At 34.4% G+C, this 19,831-nt stretch overlaps 1 protein-coding gene across 3 annotated transcripts in view; it reads right to left on the bottom strand.

The window, feature by feature from the left end:
* Positions 1 to 19,831, bottom strand: part of LOC138315611 (protein CBFA2T1-like) — a 129,617-nt gene that overhangs the window by 36,019 nt on the left and 73,767 nt on the right. For all 3 annotated transcript variants that reach the window (XM_069256756.1, XM_069256757.1, XM_069256753.1), the window contains one exon: positions 16,941 to 17,006. Coding sequence is in view for 1 of the 3 variants with exons in the window: in XM_069256753.1 (XP_069112854.1) it covers positions 16,941 to 17,006 (66 nt within the window). In the remaining 2 variants the exon portion in view is untranslated. The remainder of the gene's footprint in view (positions 1 to 16,940; positions 17,007 to 19,831) is intronic.

The following is a 19,831-nucleotide window of genomic DNA, read 5'->3' as shown; positions in this document are numbered from 1 at the left end:
GTACTTTGTCAGAATGGGAAATTTGTCAATGGTATTATTTTATATCAACATCTGTATGAGTTGACTGGTACTTGGTTTGATCCAGATATAATATTACCCATTCCCCCTGTTGTGCTATGATAACATATTTCCTTGCAAGGTTACCATTGTCATCCATACAGCTAAAGATCTTTTGAAATATGGAACATCATTATAATTTACATATTGATTGAAGATCAATAGATCATCATATCAAAGGGAAAAATCATTGTAGATGTATTCTATAACCATGATCAATTAATTTGTGAACGGGTCCTTTTAGGGAATTAATTTGCATAGTTGTCCACTCATCACTTTCGAACTTTTTAAAAAAAATTCACTTTTCAACATTTCAACACTTTTCATTAATACTGTAGTTTAATCCTGACAAATCAAAAGAGTGAAATAATTTAATAATTGAATCAACATTTTAAGTACTTTATAGGTTATATCTACCTTTCTTTGTCTTCATTTCTTTTTTTACCTTATAATCCTCCTCCTTATGTTGATTTAATTCCTCTTCAATTCCATTATCAACCTAATTCATGAACTCCCAAGATCACTCCCTGCAGAGTTCTTGGATATAATTTGATTTATTATTACAAAAAGCGCAAAAATCTCTGAAATGTTTTTATTTGCATCCATTATTACAAACACTCCTCTAAAACAGCCATGTCTATAGAAAGTTTCAACTGTTGCAATACAAGAGGATAACAAACTCTACATTGGTAATTAACAGTAAAGGATTGATAATTACTTCTGGCCAAGTGTGACAATGTTAACGACAAAAGTGAAATTAATTACCAGGTACAAACATTTATATTAAAATGGAAAGAGTTAAATCAACTCAGAATTTGGACATTTCCTGAATATTGGATATTTCCATGGAGATACTGACTATTTCCTGGATACCAGGAACTGCGGGGAAAATTAGAATTATCCACTACCTGTATTGTATATATAATTTATGTGTGACCGCGGCAGAACCAGATGGCATACACGCTGCTATGATTGCCATCTATGCAGCCTCTGCAGCAGGGAAGGTAGCCTATAATCTTGGAACAGCTGGGGAATGCAGATTGCAAACTTTACTGATATTTTGGAAAGCAATCTTTTAATCCCTGAACAGATGGTAATGGATCGGCCCCAATCAATACACAGGAGAGCCCACTGTTCAAATTAAGGGGTGATTTGCCAAGTTAAAGGAACACCATATGGTCATTTGGGGCTGACAGTTGTGGAAAAATACAAGTATTGATTAGATATAAGAAAGACAATTGAATGGGGAATCTCTATGAAGTGTATCATTAAATTGTGATTCTACACCTGTGATCTTAATAAATCCAGGTAAAAAACACACGTCATTAGCTCAACGCACACCTGAGATCAGGTAATGTAAAACGGTGAGGCACATCAGAGCTCTCATCTAGGGAATTAAACCAGATCCAATCCAATTTTAGAAAATTGCAGATTGAAATACAACAGAAAAAAATAACGAAGGAAAGTAACCAAAAAGCATTAAAATGAAAAGTTTCTTGGTAAAGAAATCAAAATGTAAAATAAATTTGAAAGCTTGAAAGGTTCATTGGTTTTATGCACCTGTTCATATATATCATTAAAACTATAAGTTATAGTAATTTTATCATTCTTTAGCCATCAAATAAAGAATATAGCAAATCAAGCTATTTTACTCTCTTTGATGTCAGATAAATTAACTCAAAAACTGAATGTCCTTCAAATGAGAAGTATATTTTGTCATTTGTGCTCATTACACACAAATTCTAATTATTAATCAGGAATAGGATATGTGCATGAAAAGGTTTAAGAGAGATTTTTATAAAATTTGAAAGTAAATCAAAATCATGCCATTTAATTGAACAAATTTTGAGATTTTCTCCTTAGCATCGCACTGGGCCATGAGAATTGCTCAAGTTAAGATGTGTTTTGTCTCTAAAACCCTGTGGTTTTCAGGAAAATTACAATGCTATCTTTTAAACACTGAAACACATCTCACCTATGTGAAGCACTTAAACAACATCATTAATATCTTCATGGAAAAGTTTGGCTGGCAAGCCTTATTCTGGTCAGCCAGAATTGTTCACTACAATAAACATATATATACATGTACCCATATTTACTAGACAGACCAAAATAAGATTCTATAAAATCACATTAACTTTTCAAACATCTGATACCACTAACTCACTCTGCACCTCCTGACCATTCAATTAGTAATCATTATTAAAATTTTATAAACTTTGAACAAACATGAAAAATGTGCAAATGACTTTTTTATTTGGCAATTCTTGATACTTGATTGGTTAGGTATACAAGATTTCATTTGAAGAGAAGCCTGTGACAGCAAGTGGTTAAGATGTCCCAACCTTTGGGTCATGAGTAAATACTGACCACTGGTCAACAGTACCACTGGCCAGTGGTTATTCTCCTGTGTACTCCAGCTCCCCTCCACTCATAAACCTGATGAGTCCTTAAATGAACCTGGTTGTCAATAGGACATTAAAATAACCAAACCCAATCTTTTGAAGTCACATGAAGAGATACTAAGAAAGACTAAATGGTATATGGCACTTGTTTTGAGTATAAAATCTTATTCACATAGACCAACAATAAGTAACCAATAATTGTCCACTATCTATTTTCTGAAGCTTATTATGAAAGCAAAGCTCGTTAATTTGCCATGAGTTGCGAGCAGACACTGACTGGGGTGTATCAATATTTGATGTCAATTCTGTCGTGTAACATCTGGTGCTGAGGACGTGTCACCTGTCCACTGATACTCGTATAATGTAGCCATTACAGCATACTTTAATGCAAATTAGGTTCAGAGAAAGGCAGCGAAGATAGAGAGAAATAAATAGAGAGAAAGGAAAGAGAAGAGAGGGAGGGAGGGATGCAGTTATTTAATAGAGGAGAGAAATAAAAGGAAAGAGAGGGAGAGATGCAGTTATTTAATAAAGGAGAGAAAGAAAAGAAGAGAGGGAGAGATGCAGTTATTTAATAAAGGAGAGAAAGAAAAGGAAAGAGAGGGAGAGATGCAGTTATTTAATAAAGGAGAGAAAGAAAAGGAAAGAGGGGGAGAGATGCAGTTATTTAATAAAGGAGAGAAAGAAAAGGAAAGAGGGGGAGAGATGCAGTTATTTAATAAAGGAAAGAAAGAAAAAGAAAGAGAGGGAGAGATGCAGTTATTTAATAAAGGAGAGAAAGAAAAGGAAAGAGAGGGAGAGATGCAGTTATTTCATTATAAAACAGACAGATAGTCCTTACTGTGGGAAAAGGTTGTTATATATAATTTAGCATTCCCAGATAGGTTTTCAGGAACAATTAATGATAACACACATAATTGATCTTAATACAAGGCACATACCTGGACTAATTAATAGAGGAGGATGCAACAGTAATGGCAACATGCTTTAATACCCTTTCCAGTTAGAGGTTAATAGGGATCCAATAACTCCTTCAGGTGAGCTCCCCCTCCCCCCTCTTAATGATTGTGTAAATGCATAGATCATTAAGCTTGTGCTGTTAGACTGTGTACTATGGAAACACAGATATGGCTTGAAGATGATGTTTAGTTAGCCACCAGCTGCTACTAACAATCCTGCCAAACATTTTATCTTTTCAAAGGACATTTTCATTATAAATGTCACTTATAATCAACACAGTTGGTTTTTAGTCCTAAATTCATGGTTAATACTAGACTAGCCACCAGTCTTTAGAATACTAAAAAGATCATAAAAATTTGGCTTGATTAATTTCTGCCTTTGATTCTAGTTTAATCTAGGGGGAGATATTCTAGTATTAGAACTCTGCTGAGAAAGTCATATCAACAGTTAAAGCCAGTGGCTCCAAATTTCTGGTACAGAAGCTAGAATATCACCATAACTGGACACATTTTATTGAAATTAATTTTTCATTTTAACAGAAAATATTTTAAGACAAATTCACACTATAAAGACAAATCTACACTATAAAAAGACAAATCTACACTATAAAAAGACAAATCTACACTATTAAGACAAATATACACTATAAAAAGACAAATCTACACTATAAAGACAAATCTACACTATTAAGACAAATATACACTATAAAAAGACAAATCTACACTATAAAGACAAATCTACACTATCAAGACAAATTTACACTATACAGACAAATCTATACTATAAAGACAAATTTACACTGTAAAGACAAATCTATACTATAAAGACAAATTTACACTATAAAGACAAATCTACACTATAAAGACAAATTTACACTGTAAAGACAAATCTACAAGACAAATCTACATTATAAAGACAAATCTACACTATAAAGACAAATCTACACTGTAAAGACAAATCTACACTATAAAGACAAATCTACACTATAAAGACAAATCTACACTATAAAGACAAATTTACACTGTAAAGACAAATCTACACTATACAGACAAATCTACACTATAAAGACAAATTTACACTGTAAAGACAAATCTATACTATAAAGACAAATTTACACTATAAAGACAAATCTACATTATAAAGACAAATCTACACTATAAAGACAAATCTACATTATAAAGACAAATCTACATTATAAAGACAAATCTACACTATAAAGACAAATCTACACAATAAAGACAAATCCACATTTTACCAACATTTAAACAAATTTGTGAATGTTACACAGATAAAAGAGGGGAGATATGGATAATTTATACAAGACCATATAAGGAGAATCTAATTATTATACAAATAGGTACGTCAGCTTGAAATTTATATTCAAAACAAATATATTATTTTATAACAGAACTTATTATTCAAAATGGGGAAAGCCATTAAAAAACACCCCAAGTTAATTAAAAGTGATACCGAATGTTATGTGACGTGAACTACTGCCTAAAGAATGAGATAATGATAAATATAGAGATAGGTTAAACAGATATATACTGCACATGAAGACAAATACAGGTAGTATAGTTTCATATTTGCATTATTGATGGTAAAGTAACAGCTGTCACAGAACGGAATACACAGATGTTCATTTGGGGACCAAAAGGGGGTAACTGCAGCAGGTATTGGAGGTCAAAAAAGGGTAACTACATTGTGTATTGAGGGACAACAAAGAAGGTAGCATTTTGCGAACACATATCATCAAGCCTTAAATGGGTGAATGTGACCTACACAGGTTACTGTTTACAGACATAAAAAATGGTCATGATTACAGCCAAGTTCATTTAACGCAGGCCAAGTTTTCAGTACTGATAAAATCCAGACTAATTGGAGCAAACACCATCAACCTTCAGTCAGTATATGACACTTGCTCTACATAGGGTTCAGCTCAAGTCATCAATGAACTGTCCAAGCTCAAGTCATTATTTGACTCTTCAGGAATCAACAGAAACTATTTGGGTCTCACAAAGGTTAACTGTTCACCGAGTGTACAACAACCTTCAGTCAGTATATGACACCAGCCCTACATAGGCTTAAGTCATCAATGAACTGTTCAAGCTCAAGTCATAACTGGACTGTTCAAGCTCAAGTCATCGATGAACTGTTCAAGCTCAAGTCATAACTGGACTGTTCAAGCTCAAGTCATAACTGGACTGTTCAAGCTCAAGTCATCGATGAACTGTTCAAGCTCAAGTCATAACTGGACTGTTCAAGCTCAAGTCATAACTGGACTGTTCAAGCTCAAGTCATAACTGGACTGTTCAAGCTCAAGTCATAACTGGACTGTTCAAGCTCAAGTCATCAATGAACTGTTCAAGCTCAAGTCATCAATGAACTTTTCAAGCTCAAGTCATAAGTGGACTGTTCAGCAATATGCAGAAATTATTTGGTTCCCACAAGGCTTAAGTGTTCACTGATTGTACAGAAAAATAATAGGATCACAAAAAAGTGTAAATGCAGTTAAGCTACAGCAGAATATCTAAGGGGTGGGGATGGGGAAGGTTGCTTGGTTCGTAAAAAGTGTTTGTTTTGAGATACACAGAAACATATTGTATGTTAAGGGGTAACCATTGCATGACACCAAAGTGAAAGAAATAGAGCCAAACTAGATATATCTATAATACATAAATACAGCTGGAACAGGACAGACATGGGTAATACTATATGTCTCCGCCTCTCAATGAAATATACCCCCACAATTTTCACTGAGGGGACATAAAGTGTTAGCATGTTTAAGTGACCTTTTATGAGCACTTTTGATGTATATCAATAACAATCAAGGAACATCACACAAGCACAGCTCAAAATGACAGGGTTAACAAATAAAACTTAACTCCTAATGGAATTCATTTTCAGGTTAAAGCTCCATGAGAAAACAGAAGTCTACTACAAACCAATCCCCATTTTTTGAAAAAGTAAACTCTATAGAGTGTTTTAATGCTGCACAACAAAGTCCATTGTCCATATGTCCACTTAAACGAGAATATTCAACTTTGTGTTGTAAAGTTATTGAAAATCAAATCTAATAAAGGTTTAATAATAACTTTTCCTTCTCCACTTAATCACTTTAAACCATATGTCCAGGAGTCAATATTTTTACTACCAGGATGGCTGGATATGATTTCTATTGCCAATTGAATAAAAGTTGTTGTAATTGTGGTTGAGATGTAGAGCTTTAATCTTTATGAGGAGGAGTTCCCATCTGGTTGGACATCTGGACTCGTGTGGACATACGGAAGTGTTGTCGTGTATAACACAATTACATAATTAACGGCCTTCAAAAACAACAAAAAAAAAGAGAGAAAAACTCCTACATATATATCAATGACCAATAACCTCTGCTTTCACAATTCTACAAAATTTTATCAATGAATAACAGACTCTGCTTACTAACTTCCGAAATTCAAAAAATAAAAAAAAATAAATCCTAAATATACCAAATGAAGTACACACTCCCGTCTCACTAACTTCCTAAATTTTCTTTCTTTTTAACAAAATTAAAAAATCCAAAAAGAAAAACAAAAAAATCTTTATTGGTCCTAATCTGGGCCATTAGTGTTTTGTGCTAATTTGATGAATTAGGAGCCAGGTGTGGGTTGAAGTGTGGTCAGATACTGGTAGGGAACAGACTTAGTACCATATGGCCCCTCTATTTACTGCTACAATACAACACATCTGGCACAGTCTACACCAAGACCTGCAAAAACTTCCAATATTGCATAAAATTAAGAAATGGACAGAGAAACCAAATCCATGGTGATATGGCATATGGCTGTCTGCACTCGTTTTAATCAGAATCCAATTTAAGGCATTTTCTCCGTGAGCCTGGGAGAACTATGATTTTTCCACTGCACCAGATGCCAAGGACCGATTCTTCATTTTCTCTGGTCCCTAGGCATTTGGAAAGTTCTATGTGTTAATCTGAGATAATAGTATCATGGCCAATGCTTTATGTCACAACGTCTGTCAATAATACTGTAATGCACACACCTTTAATCTTAATATTCAGTATATCAAATTATGACTAATTCATTTTATAATGATTAAGAAATAACTTAATTTCATTCCTTTAATTTTTTCAGCCTTTATGATTCGGTGTAAGTCAGAAGCATTGTGTAAAATTATTGGCACCTTCACCCTTGAATACCTTAAAGAAATAGACTTATTCAAGAGTTTGATGTCTCAGAAATCAGAAGTGCATATTTCATTTTTATTCATTAATTAATGCATTTTGATGCCATGAATGATATTGTGAACTTCAAAATTTATAATAGTACACATAGCAATTATATAATTTCAAATTGCACATTTTTGCTTTATTTTAAAAGATTTATATTGATTAATCGGCACAAAGAGTGGGTGACCTTTGATTTTGTATTTATAACACAAAAACATCACATGTTTATGTGTTATATTTATAAAAAGTGGGTATTCACCTGTCATTCTATAAAGAAAGTTTGATATATGATTTCAACTATAGAAATACAAGTTTATGCATGCCATACATTGTCAAATTTGAAGTCATAATGATAATTTTTAAACCAAATCAAAAATGAGAAATAACAAAAAAATAATTTCTATGTATTAAGTCACATACCACAGGTATTATAACACAAACTAATGAAATCTTAATTCATTCCCAATTAAATCTTATACTTCATACATATCTTTATAAAACATATTCTTCCCTTAATTGAATGCTTGCAATTAACATCAATCAATTGATTTGGTTTAAATACCATTCCATTTTCTAATTTGAGTTTTTGATTTGGTTAAGTTAACAGTGCTTGACTATCATGCCCCTGAGCCGTTAGATGGCAGATGTTCATAGAGGATTCTGGGCCTCTCTCCAATGCGATTGTCTGTCATTCTTGTCAGCAAGAAAACCTGTCATCTCAGCCAATCGTATCCGGTGAGGTAAAGATAAGGAAAAGAAGAAATTATTGATAATGAAATATTAAAAGATTTTGGAGCTGCATGCCTACAGATACAAACGTTGGTGAGAAGTAGACTAACTCCAGGAAATCTGGGGGAAGGTTGTCGACATCTGGAGTCCCTGATAATACCAGGAATGGACCATGTCCCTACTCTGAGTCTGGATTTGAGGTGGCCAAATCCTCCTAATTAAAACATACACTACCAACTTACAGGAGTCCCACACTTATCAGCAATGCTCCAGTTGACAGGGATATCTTAATTATTGAAACAGACATTAATTTACATTATCAAAGTCGTCAGTTTCAATTAATTTTTTTTTAATAAATGTAATCCATACAATCACATAGACCCACATAGACTTTAAATATCTTCTACACATTGTGTGTTTTTTAATATCCTTTTTCAGTTTAAATTAATTTTAATGTCTGTTTAAATATTTTTCATCAAAGATTTTTTTTATTTAATTTCACATGCACATATTTGATTTGTTAAAGTTCTATTGTCTCCACAATAATAATCTGAATCAATGTTTGAAATGAGTGTATTTACAGAATGGAATATTCCAACCTCTGATGTAAGATGTGTAATTTAATCTACCTTGATTTTATAAAAGACATTTGATGACAATTACAGTCTCCAAGTTAAGAAGCCTATCAAGACTATACAATGAACTTAGATTAACCAGATAAAGCAACACATGAGACTGAGCCACAAGATTAATGCTCAGGTATAAGCATATTATTTTTACCGAACGAAAATAAAAACTTATCATAATTACATTCAGTGACTTTAAATAGTCACAAAAACTAATTCTTTCCCAGCAGATGAGGTTAATCTCAAGCAAAACTCTGTTCCAGGGACGTTGGACATCCACATCATTTGTGGTAAGAGCAGATAAATGTTGCCCTAGGGATGGCCGTCTCGCACCAAACAGCTGATGGAGAAAACATTGTGAGTAAGGGATGACACACTTGTTAAGTTTACCATCTGTGTGTACAGATAACTGTATTACCAATAGGCTTTTCCTTTTCCTCTCATTGTGTCAGCTGATTCATGTGTGTCAGCTCTACAGTCTGGTGGTCGGCATGTCATATTTTAAGATGGGGGGTATGGGAGTAAGATATGGGGTAGGAAATAGGGGGTGGATGGTAGTAAAGATATATAGTGTGGGGTGGGGAATAGAGTGTGGGGTAGGGAGCAAGATGTGGGGTGGGAATGGTGTGTTTAGTAGAAGATATATAGTGTTGGGTGGGGATAGGGTGTGGGGTAGGGAGTAAGATATGGGGTAGGAAATAGGGTGTTTGGTAGAAGATATATAGTGTTTGGTAGAAGATATATAGTGTTGAGTGGGGGATAGGGTGTGGGGTAGGGAGTAAGTTGTGGGGTAGGGAATAGGGTGTTTGGTAGAAGATATATAGTGTTTGGTAGAAGATATATAGTGTTGAGTGGGGGATAGGGTGTGGGGTAGGGAGTAAGTTGTGGGGTAGGGAATAGGGTGTTTGGTAGAAGATATATAGTGTTGAGTGGGGGATAGGGTGTGGGGTAGGGAGTAAGTTGTGGGGTAGGGAATAGGGTGTTTGGTAGAAGATATATAGTGTTTGGTAGAAGATATATAGTGTTGAGTGGGGGATAGGGTGTGGGGTAGGGAGTAAGTTGTGGGGTAGGGAATTGGGTAGAAGATATGTAGTGTTGAGTGGGGGATAGGGTGTGGGGTAGGGAGTAAGTTGTGGGGTAGGGAATAGGGTGTTTGGTAGAAGATATGTAGTGTTGAGTGGGGGATAGGGTGTGGGGTAGGGAGTAAGTTGTGGGGTAGGAAATAGGGTGTTTGGTAGAAGATATATAGTGTTGGGTGGGGGATAGGGTGTGGGGTAGGGAGTAAGTTGTGGGGTACGGAATAGGGTGTTTGGTAGAAGATATATAGTGTTGAATGGGGGATAGGGTGTGGGGTAGGGAGTAAGTTTTGGGGTAGGGAATAGGGTGTTTGGTAGAAGATATATAGTGTTTGGTAGAAGATATATAGTGTTGAGTGGGGGATATGGTGTGGGGTGAGAAGTAGGATGTATAGGGGTAAAGGACCACGGAGAGAGTGAAGACAGGTAGGGAGAGAGGAATAGAGTTTTGTTTGTGTTTTATATGGAAGAAAAGTCAGAGGTCCTGGCCCTCATAGCTAGGACTGAAGAAATGCAAGTAACTGAAGTGTATATGGGCTATAGATATGAGAAGAGGTATTATATATAGCTAGGGAGAGATACCAAGTATTACAGAGAAATCTATAAGGATAACTAGGGATAATAATTTTTCAAAAATCGAACACACAATACAACCTACCCCAATTTACACACAGACTTCATTGTAAGATACTGACCAGTGATGGTCAATCCATCAACTGACCACTAGGGGATCAGAAATAATGGCTGACCTATTCTTCCAGATGGATTTATCACCTCCTCCAAGTAAACACATGGGTTTATCTATCAACATTGAGTTATCACACTTCCAATATACCCCAGCTGGCCACACCAGTATTATAACTTATCTACACCTAAACCTGCTCAAGTGACTCCTCAGTCAAATTTTTTTGTATGATCAAAAAATTTACTTGGATTGTTTTTTGTATGAACACCAAAAATTATAATAAATATTGTTCCAATGAAACCAGGAAGCAGCTTTGTTGACAGCAATGGCGTCATAGGTTATCAGTCAATGCCGTCATAAGTTATCAGTCAATGGTGTTATAGGTTTTCAATCAATGGCATCATAGGTTTTCAGCCAATGGTGTTAAAGGTTTTCAATCAATGGCATCATAGGTTTTCAGTCAATGGTGTTATAGGTTTTCAGTCAATGGTGTTTAAGGTTATCAATCAATGGTGTTATAGGTTTTCAGTCAATGGTGTTTAAGGTTATCAGTCAATGGTGTTATAGGTTTTCAATCAATGGCATCATAGGTTTTCAATCAATGGTGTTATAGGTTTTCAGTCAATGGTGTTTAGAGGTTATCAGTCAATGGTGTTATAGGTTTTCAGTCAATGGTGTTTAAGGTTATCAATCAATGGTGTTATAGGTTTTCAATCAATGGTCTTTAAGGTTATCAGTCAATGGTGTTATAGGTTTTCAGTCAATGGTGTTTAAGGTTATCAGTCAATGCTGTTATAGGTTTTCAGTCAACGGTGTTATAGGTTTTCAGTCAATGGTGTTATAGGTTTTCAGTCAATGGTGTTATAGGTTTTCAGTCAATGGTGTTATAGGTTTTCAATCAATTAGGTGTTATAGGTTTTCAATCAATTGTGTTTATAGGTTTTCAATCAATGGTGTTATAGGTTTTCAGTCAATGGTGTTTAAGGTTATCAGTCAATGGTGTTATAGGTTTTCAGTCAATGGTGTTATAGGTTTTCAATAATGGTGTTATAGGTTTTCAGTCAATGGTGTTTAGGTTTTCAGTCAATGGTGTTATAGGTTTTCATCAATGGTGTTATAGGTTTTCATCAATGGTGTTATAGGTTTTCAGTCAATGGTGTTTAAGGTTATCAGTCAATGGTGTTATAGGTTTTCAGTCAATGGTGTTTAAGGTTTTCAGTCAATGGTGTGTTATAGGTTTTCAGTCAATGGTGTTTTAGTTTTAATCAATGGCGTCATAGGTTTTCAGTCAATGGTATTATAGGTTTTCAATCAATGGCGTCATAGGTTTTTCAGCAATGGTGTTATAGGTTTTCAATCAATGGGTCATAGGTTTTCAGTCAATGGTGTTATAGGTTTTTAGTCAATGGTGTTTAAGGTTATCAGTCAATGGTGTTATAGGTTTTCAGGTCATCAATGGTGTTAAGGTTTTCATCAATGGTTTATAGGTTTTCAGTCAATGGTGTTATAGTAGTTTTAATCAATGGTGTTATAGGTTTTCAGCCAATGGTGTTAAAGGTTTTCAATCAATGGCGTCATAGGTTTTCAGTCAATGGTGTTATAGGTTTTCAGTCAATGGTGTTAAGGTTATCAGTCAATGGTGTTATAGGTTTCAGTCAATGGTGTTTAAGGTTTCATCAATGGTGTTATAGGTTTTCAGTCAATGGTGTTTAAGGTTATCAATCAATGGTGTTATAGGTTTTCAGTCAATGGTGTTTAAGGTTATCATCAGTCAATGTGTTATAGGTTTTCAGTCAATGGTGTTATAGGTTTTCAGTCAATGGTGTTATAGGTTTTCAGTCAATGGTGTTATAGGTTTTCAATCAATGGTGTTATAGGTTTTCAGTCAATGGTGTTAAGGTTTTCATAGGTTTTCAATCAATGGTGTTTAAGGTTATCAGTCAATGGTGTTATAGGTTTTCAGTCAATGGTGTTTAAGGTTATCAGTCAATGCTGTTATAGGTTTTCAGTCAACGGTGTTATAGGTTTTCAGTCAATGGTGTTTAAGGTTATCAATCAATGGTGTTATAGGTTTTCAGTCAATGGTGTTTAAGGTTATCAGTCAATGGTGTTATAGGTTTTCAGTCAATGGTGTTATAGGTTTTCAGTCAATGGTGTTATAGGTTTTCAGTCAATGGTGTTATAGGTTTCAGTCAATGGTGTTATAGGTTTTCAGTCAATGGTGTTAAGGTAGTTTTATAGGTTTCAGTCAATGGTGTTATAGGTTTCAGTCAATGGTGTTTAGGTTTTCAGTCAATGGTGTTTATAGGTTTTCAGTCAATGGTGTTATAGGTTATCAGTCAATGGTGTTATAGGTTTTCAGTCAATGGTGTTATAGGTTTTCAATCAATGGTGTTATAGGTTTTCAGTCAATGGTGTTTAAGGTTATCAGTCAATGGTGTTATAGGTTTTCAGTCAATGGTGTTTAAGGTTATCAGTCAATGGTGTTATAGGTTTTCAGTCAATGGTGTTTAAGGTTATCAATCAATGGTGTTATAGGTTTTCAGTCAATGGTGTTATAGGTTTTCAGTCAATGGTGTTATAGGTTTTCAGTCAATGGTGTTATAGGTTTTCAGTCAATGGTGTTATAGGTTTTCAGTCAATGGTGTTATAGTTTTCAGTCAATGGTGTTTATAGGTTTTCAGTCAATGGTGTTATAGGTTTTCAGTCAATGGTGTTAAGGTTATCAGTCAATGGTTGTTATAGGTTTTCAGTCAATGGTGTTTAGGTTTCAGTCAATGGTGTTTATAGGTTTCAATCAATGGTGTTTATAGGTTTTCAGTCAATGGTGTTAAAGGTTTTCAATCAATGGCGTCATAGGTTTTCAGTCAATGGTGGTTATAGGTTTTCAGTCAATGGTGTTTAAGGTTTTCAGTCAATGGTTATAGGTTTCAGTCAATGGTTTGTTTCAGTCAATGGTGTTTATAGGTTTTCAGTCAATGGTGTTATAGGTTTTCAGTCAATGGTGTTATAGGTTTTCAGTCAATGGTGTTATAGGTTTCAGTCAATGGTGTTATGTTTAGTCAAATGTGTTATAGGTTTCAATGGTGTTATAGGTTTTCAGTCAATGGTGTTTATAGGTTTTCAGTCAATGGTGTTATAGGTTTTCAATCAATGGGTTCATCAATGGTGTTATAGGTTTTAGTCAATGGTTAGTTTCAGTCAATGGTGTTATAGGTTTTTTCAGTCAATGGTGTTATAGGTTATCAGTCAATGGTGTTATAGGTTTTCAGTCAATGGTGTTATAGGTTTTCATCATCAATGGTGTTATAGGTTTTCAGTCAATGGTGTTATAAGGTTTCAATCAATGGTGTTAAGGTTTCAATCAATGGTGTTATAGGTTTTCAGTCAATGGTGTTTAAGGTTATCAGTCAATGGTGTTATAGGTTTTCAGTCAATGGTGTTATAGGTTTTCAGTCAATGGTGTTATAGGTTTTCAGTCAATGGTGTTATAGGTTTTCAGTCAATGGTGTTATAGGTTTTCAGTCAATGGTGTTTAAGGTTATCAGTCAATGGTGTTATAGGTTTTCAGTCAATGGTGTTATAGGTTTTCAGTCAATGGTGTTATAGGTTTTCAGTCAATGGTGTTTAAGGTTATCAGTCAATGGTGTTATAGGTTTTCAGTCAATGGTTTTTAAGGTTTTCAGTCAATGGCGTCATAGGTTTTCAGTCAATGGTATTATAGGTTTTCAATCAATGGCGTCATAGGTTTTCAGCCAATGGTGTTAAAGGTTTTCAATCAATGGCGTCATAGGTTTTCAATCAATGGCGTCATAGGTTTTCAATCAATGGTGTTATAGGTTTTCAATCAATGGTGTTATAGGTTTTCAGTCAATGGTGTTTAAGGTTATCAGTCAATGGTGTTATAGGTTTTCAGTCAATGGTGTTATAGGTTTTCAATCAATGGTGTTATAGGTTTTCAGTCAATGGTGTTAAAGGTTTTCAATCAATGGTGTCATAGGTTTTCAGTCAATGGTGTTATAGGTTTTCAGTCAATGGTGTTTAAGGTTATCAGTCAATGGTGTTATAGGTTATCAGTCAATGGTGTTATAGGTTTTCAGTCAATGGTGTTTAAGGTTATCAATCAATGGTGTTATAGGTTTTCAGTCAATGGTGTTATAGGTTTTCAATCAATTGTGTTTAAGGTTTTCAGTCAATGGTGTTATAGGTTTTCAGTCAATGGTGTTATAGGTTTTCAGTCAATGGTGTTATAGGTTTTCAGTCAATGGTGTTATAGGTTTTCAGTCAATGGTGTTATAGGTTTTCAGTCAATGGTGTTATAGGTTTTCAGTCAATGGTGTTATAGGTTTTCAGTCAATGGTGTTATAGGTTTTCAGTCAATGGTGTTATAGGTTTTCAGTCAATGGTGTTATAGGTTTTCAATCAATGGTGTTATAGGTTTTCAGTCAATGGTGTTATAGGTTTTCAATCAATGGTGTTATAGGTTTTCAGTCAATGGTGTTATAGGTTTTCAGTCAATGGTGTTATAGGTTTTCAGTCAATGGTGTTATAGGTTTTCAGTCAATGGTGTTATAGGTTTTCAATCAATGGTGTTATAGGTTTTCAGTCAATGGTGTTTAAGGTTATCAGTCAATGGTGTTATAGGTTTTCAGTTAATGGTGTTTAAGGTTTTCAGTTAATGGCGTCATAGGTTTTCAGCCAATGGTGTTAAAGGTTTTCAATCAATGGCGTCATAGGTTTTCAGCCAATGGTGTTAAAGGTTTTCAATCAATGGCGTCATAGGTTTTCAGTCAATGGTGTTATAGGTTTTCAATCAATGCCGTAGTAGGTTTTGAGTCAATGGCGTCATATTCCAGTCATGTTTTGGACTAACAGTCCAACATTGTGTTTGATGATGATTTTCACTTCAGCAAATACTGTAATAAACAGATACCTGAGTGTGAAGATTTAAGAGAAGATTGTGGAGATTTTGAGACCTTCTGAAAGTACAGTTTTGGTGTTAAGAGATCAACAGTACTTAGTTATGACTTTATGAAAGGAAACCCTTTGTTGAAAGAAGATAACTTTGTGAAGTGTTAAAGTACCAATATATCATACATTAATGCAAAACCTAATGTTATAAGATCCACTTGTGTAAAGAGACCACCTGTGTAAAGAGACCACCTGTGTAAAGAGATCACCTGTGTAAAGAGACCACCTGTGTAAAGAGATCACCTGTGTAAAGATACCACCTGTGTTAAGAGAACAACTGTGTATAGAGACCACATCTAGACCACCTATGTAAAGAGACAACTTGTGCAAAGAGATCACATGTGTAGAGAGACTATCTGTTTAAAGAGTCAAACTATGTAGAGTGACCACATGTGTAGGGAGACCACCTGTGTAAAGAGACCACCTGTGTTTAGAGACCAGTTGTCTAGAGAGACCACATGTGTAGAGAACACCTGTGTATAGAGACCACTTGTGAAGAGAGACCACCTGTGTAAAGAGACCACTTATGTAGAGAGATCCTTTGTGCATATAACTCTTAAATTAAAATTCCAAAATAGTTGTTATGGAATCAGTTTTGGTATCATAATATTATAAAAACACTTATGACATATAAGTCTTCACAGTGACCTTCATGTAAAGTTTATTGTAGTATTTAAGGTTGTTTTAGTTAAAACAATACAACAGGATTGTTTTCCATGTCACTTGATTAGAAGTATAACATGCTATTTATCTTTTACAGGTTCTCTACAGTACATAAATCCAGACCAATATATTTTCTATCAGACTGATTTTTTTTTCAGGCGGACAGGCAGAACTTAATTAATTTGCAAAAAACATTTCACCTACATACAGCAAATGGACATATAGAAAAGCTGCTTCTATTTGAGAAGGCTTGCTTACCCTAATGACATCTCCCACATCTTAACTACAATGTGGTCATCCAGAACTGACCTTCATCAAGGTCATTTGTATCCTAGTTTGGTTCAGTATCATACTACAGGCCTATTTCCTACCACACAGAGTAGAGAGTATTGTCTATGGACAGTGCCACAACAGGGTAGACCAGACTGTTTCTTAGCTTACCAAGCAGCAGGAGCCAAACTGGTCAGATATAATCATCAACATTTTGATCTAGATTTTAACTACAAAATAAAATAAGCACACTACTATATAAATACTTACAAGTCGATGTTACAGCTGAATGGAAAATGGGTCGCCTTCTCAACACACTACCGGTCAAATTGTGGCCTGAAACAATACAACAGATTTATCTTAAGTCCTCAATACAGGCAAAGAAGGCTGCATGCCTATGATCAAATACATCTAATACAAGCTCAATAAAACTTAAACATAATACTGGACATTTTGAAACCTTAAATACTGAGTTACCAAAACTGTAAACTGATTTTTGCAAACAAATTTCAACACCAACATCATCCCTCACCACTTGTTCCCTTCTCCAATTTTTTCTTTTTCACCCATTACCTATTCCAATGACTGACCACCAGACCTTAAAATGTTGATAAGATTTTCTCAGTCAAATTCTTACAGTAGATTACATGTATCTCCCCTAGTTTCTAAAAGCAGACAAAATATGTCACAGAAACAGAGAATTATCAAGCAAAATTTGGGTGATGATTTTAGAGACTGGTTGGGAATCTGGTCAATGATTATATACTTTTCTAGACAAGAAATTGATTTACAGATTTTATCAATGTAAGCTACTGTGATGGTATAAAAACTTGGTTCTTCTATAAGTGATGGTATGATTAACTCTTCTTTGACCTTGACATACAGACAGCGCCACCTATCATTTTGTTCCCTAACTAGAACCATCTCTGTGATATATCTACCTATGTATGTACCAGGTAGGGTCTGGCATACCTCAAATATCACAGTAACGCCAAAACATAAACTACGTCTTTTACAGATTAAAACATCGATTTTATTAACATGGAAAGTGAAAACATGACAGCAGGCCAAAGTCTCTGGCTATTCCTATATCTCTAGTGGAGGGTCCTAATGTTTTTGAACTTTTGACTTTGACTTTAGATCTGATGATAATGCTGACACCCAAGTAAGCCAGGTCTGTTCTCCTTGCCTGATAACATGACAGTGTGCCTTTGTGGTATTTTAAACCTATTTCTATGTGATTGTAAGACAGATGCTAGACAAGAGTTTACCCCAAATTATATAGTATACACTGCCATCAAACCTTCTGGGATGTTTTGGATGATGGAGCTTTTTTTAGTGTGACCAGACCTATGCTGCTGGCCTGAAGGGACAAAATTACTTGCTTGACCACAGACAAACCAGGGTCATTAAAACCAATAGTCAGTAGCCCAAACGTCTGTAGGAACCGATAATTCTATAAGACAATGCTGTTTGAGCACGGCAAAGTTTATCTAGTCTGACCATATCTGTATAAACTGAGTTAGGAATTAAAGAGCAGCACCATGAGGGGGCCCAGTCCTGTTATGTTAAACTCCAGTAGACAAACACAAATGTTATCTTTATAATTTGTTATCTCCCCCTATTATATATATTCTTATAGGTTTTGTATATATCTGGTCTAAATGTCCAAAGTACTAATATATTCTTCTCAGGATACAAAGGTATAATATTACTTTATAAGCAACATGTTGTATATTCTGTAATTCAATAATTTGTTTCTCAGAAAAAAAATATCAATGAACAGTTGTCAATAAAAAAAAAGAATAGCTTTAGCAGATACCTACAAATGTCATTGTAGTTACCTACAAATATCAAAGCTAAGATATCAATAAGACCAACGGCAAAAACTGTTTTCGTCAAGGTTATTCCTTGATTTTATCTCATAATTTCCTCAGAATGCTATTATACATACATACATAATATTACACTAAAATATGACTGTAAAAATTGCAACATATTTTATGTTGTTCATTAGCAGCCCCTGTGAATGGGCAAATTCATTATTTGAGCTGATAATCTACTGTGTAAAATCAGGTAAGATATGGCAAGAGAGATAAATAATGGTAAATGTTAAATTTCATATCATAGTTTATAATTATGGTATTACATGTACAATGGAATATTCTAAGATTTCTATAACTAACAAAGAAAGGAGAAAGAAACTTTAACACAGAACAAAATCAAAGAAGGAGAAAGTAAAAAGTATTTAATATATTCAAGTTCTATATTATCAATTAAGCAACAAATAATGATTGATTTACAGCAACAACAATACTGTAATCAATTAGAATATTATTAAGATCAACAAAACCTCATTAATTTCCCACATTACATAAAACTGTGATCCATTTCCTTGAGTTTTTTCAACTCAATCATAATATTAAGATGAAAGAAAATACAACTGTTTAAACACGAGAATTCCTAGGAATACCCATTCAATACCTCTCAAATATTTATTTTTCCACCACAGGCCTGTGACTAGACTGTGCAGCCATGAGAAAGTTTGGGGTGATAACAGACAGAAGACTACCCAAGACCCCAATAATTGATCTAAAATCTATAAATCCATAGGTACTGGTAAAAAATATGTTTGTTTTTGTGTTGTCAATTTCTTGCACTGAAATTGACGTAGCACATTTTGAATTGACAAGCCTGGGAAAAGAGCATTTGCAGTAAGAAGGCCTCCCAAGAGAATATAAAAACTAATAAAATCAATCATTACTACTGGATATTTTTACTTTAAATTTTTATAATGAAATATGTTTTTCAAAATGATAGCTTATATTTTAATAAAAACAGAAAGGGCACATTTTACACGCACCAATCTGATATTATGCAAACAACAATATAGGGGAGATATACAGTACTTTTACTCAAATAAATACCTAGGTAACCATGCAGTTCATAAAAGTATAGGTACATATATATTAAGGTACTTAAAGACTTCAATTCATCCAAAAACATGTAAAATAATTTGCCTGTCTTCAAGAATATTTTGTAATCTTAAAGATCAAATAGCAGGTCCTTTTTGCCTTTTCTGTATTCAAGAAAATTTTGAAATTTTACAGAAAAAATAAAATGTCTTTTGAAGCCTTTTCTGTCTTCAAGAAAATTTTGAT

The sequence above is a fragment of the Argopecten irradians genome, chromosome 2, assembly GCF_041381155.1.
Source record: "Argopecten irradians isolate NY chromosome 2, Ai_NY, whole genome shotgun sequence".
NCBI classification, from domain to species: Eukaryota; Metazoa; Mollusca; class Bivalvia; order Pectinida; family Pectinidae; genus Argopecten; species Argopecten irradians.
This window is presented reverse-complemented; position numbering and strand designations above follow the sequence as displayed.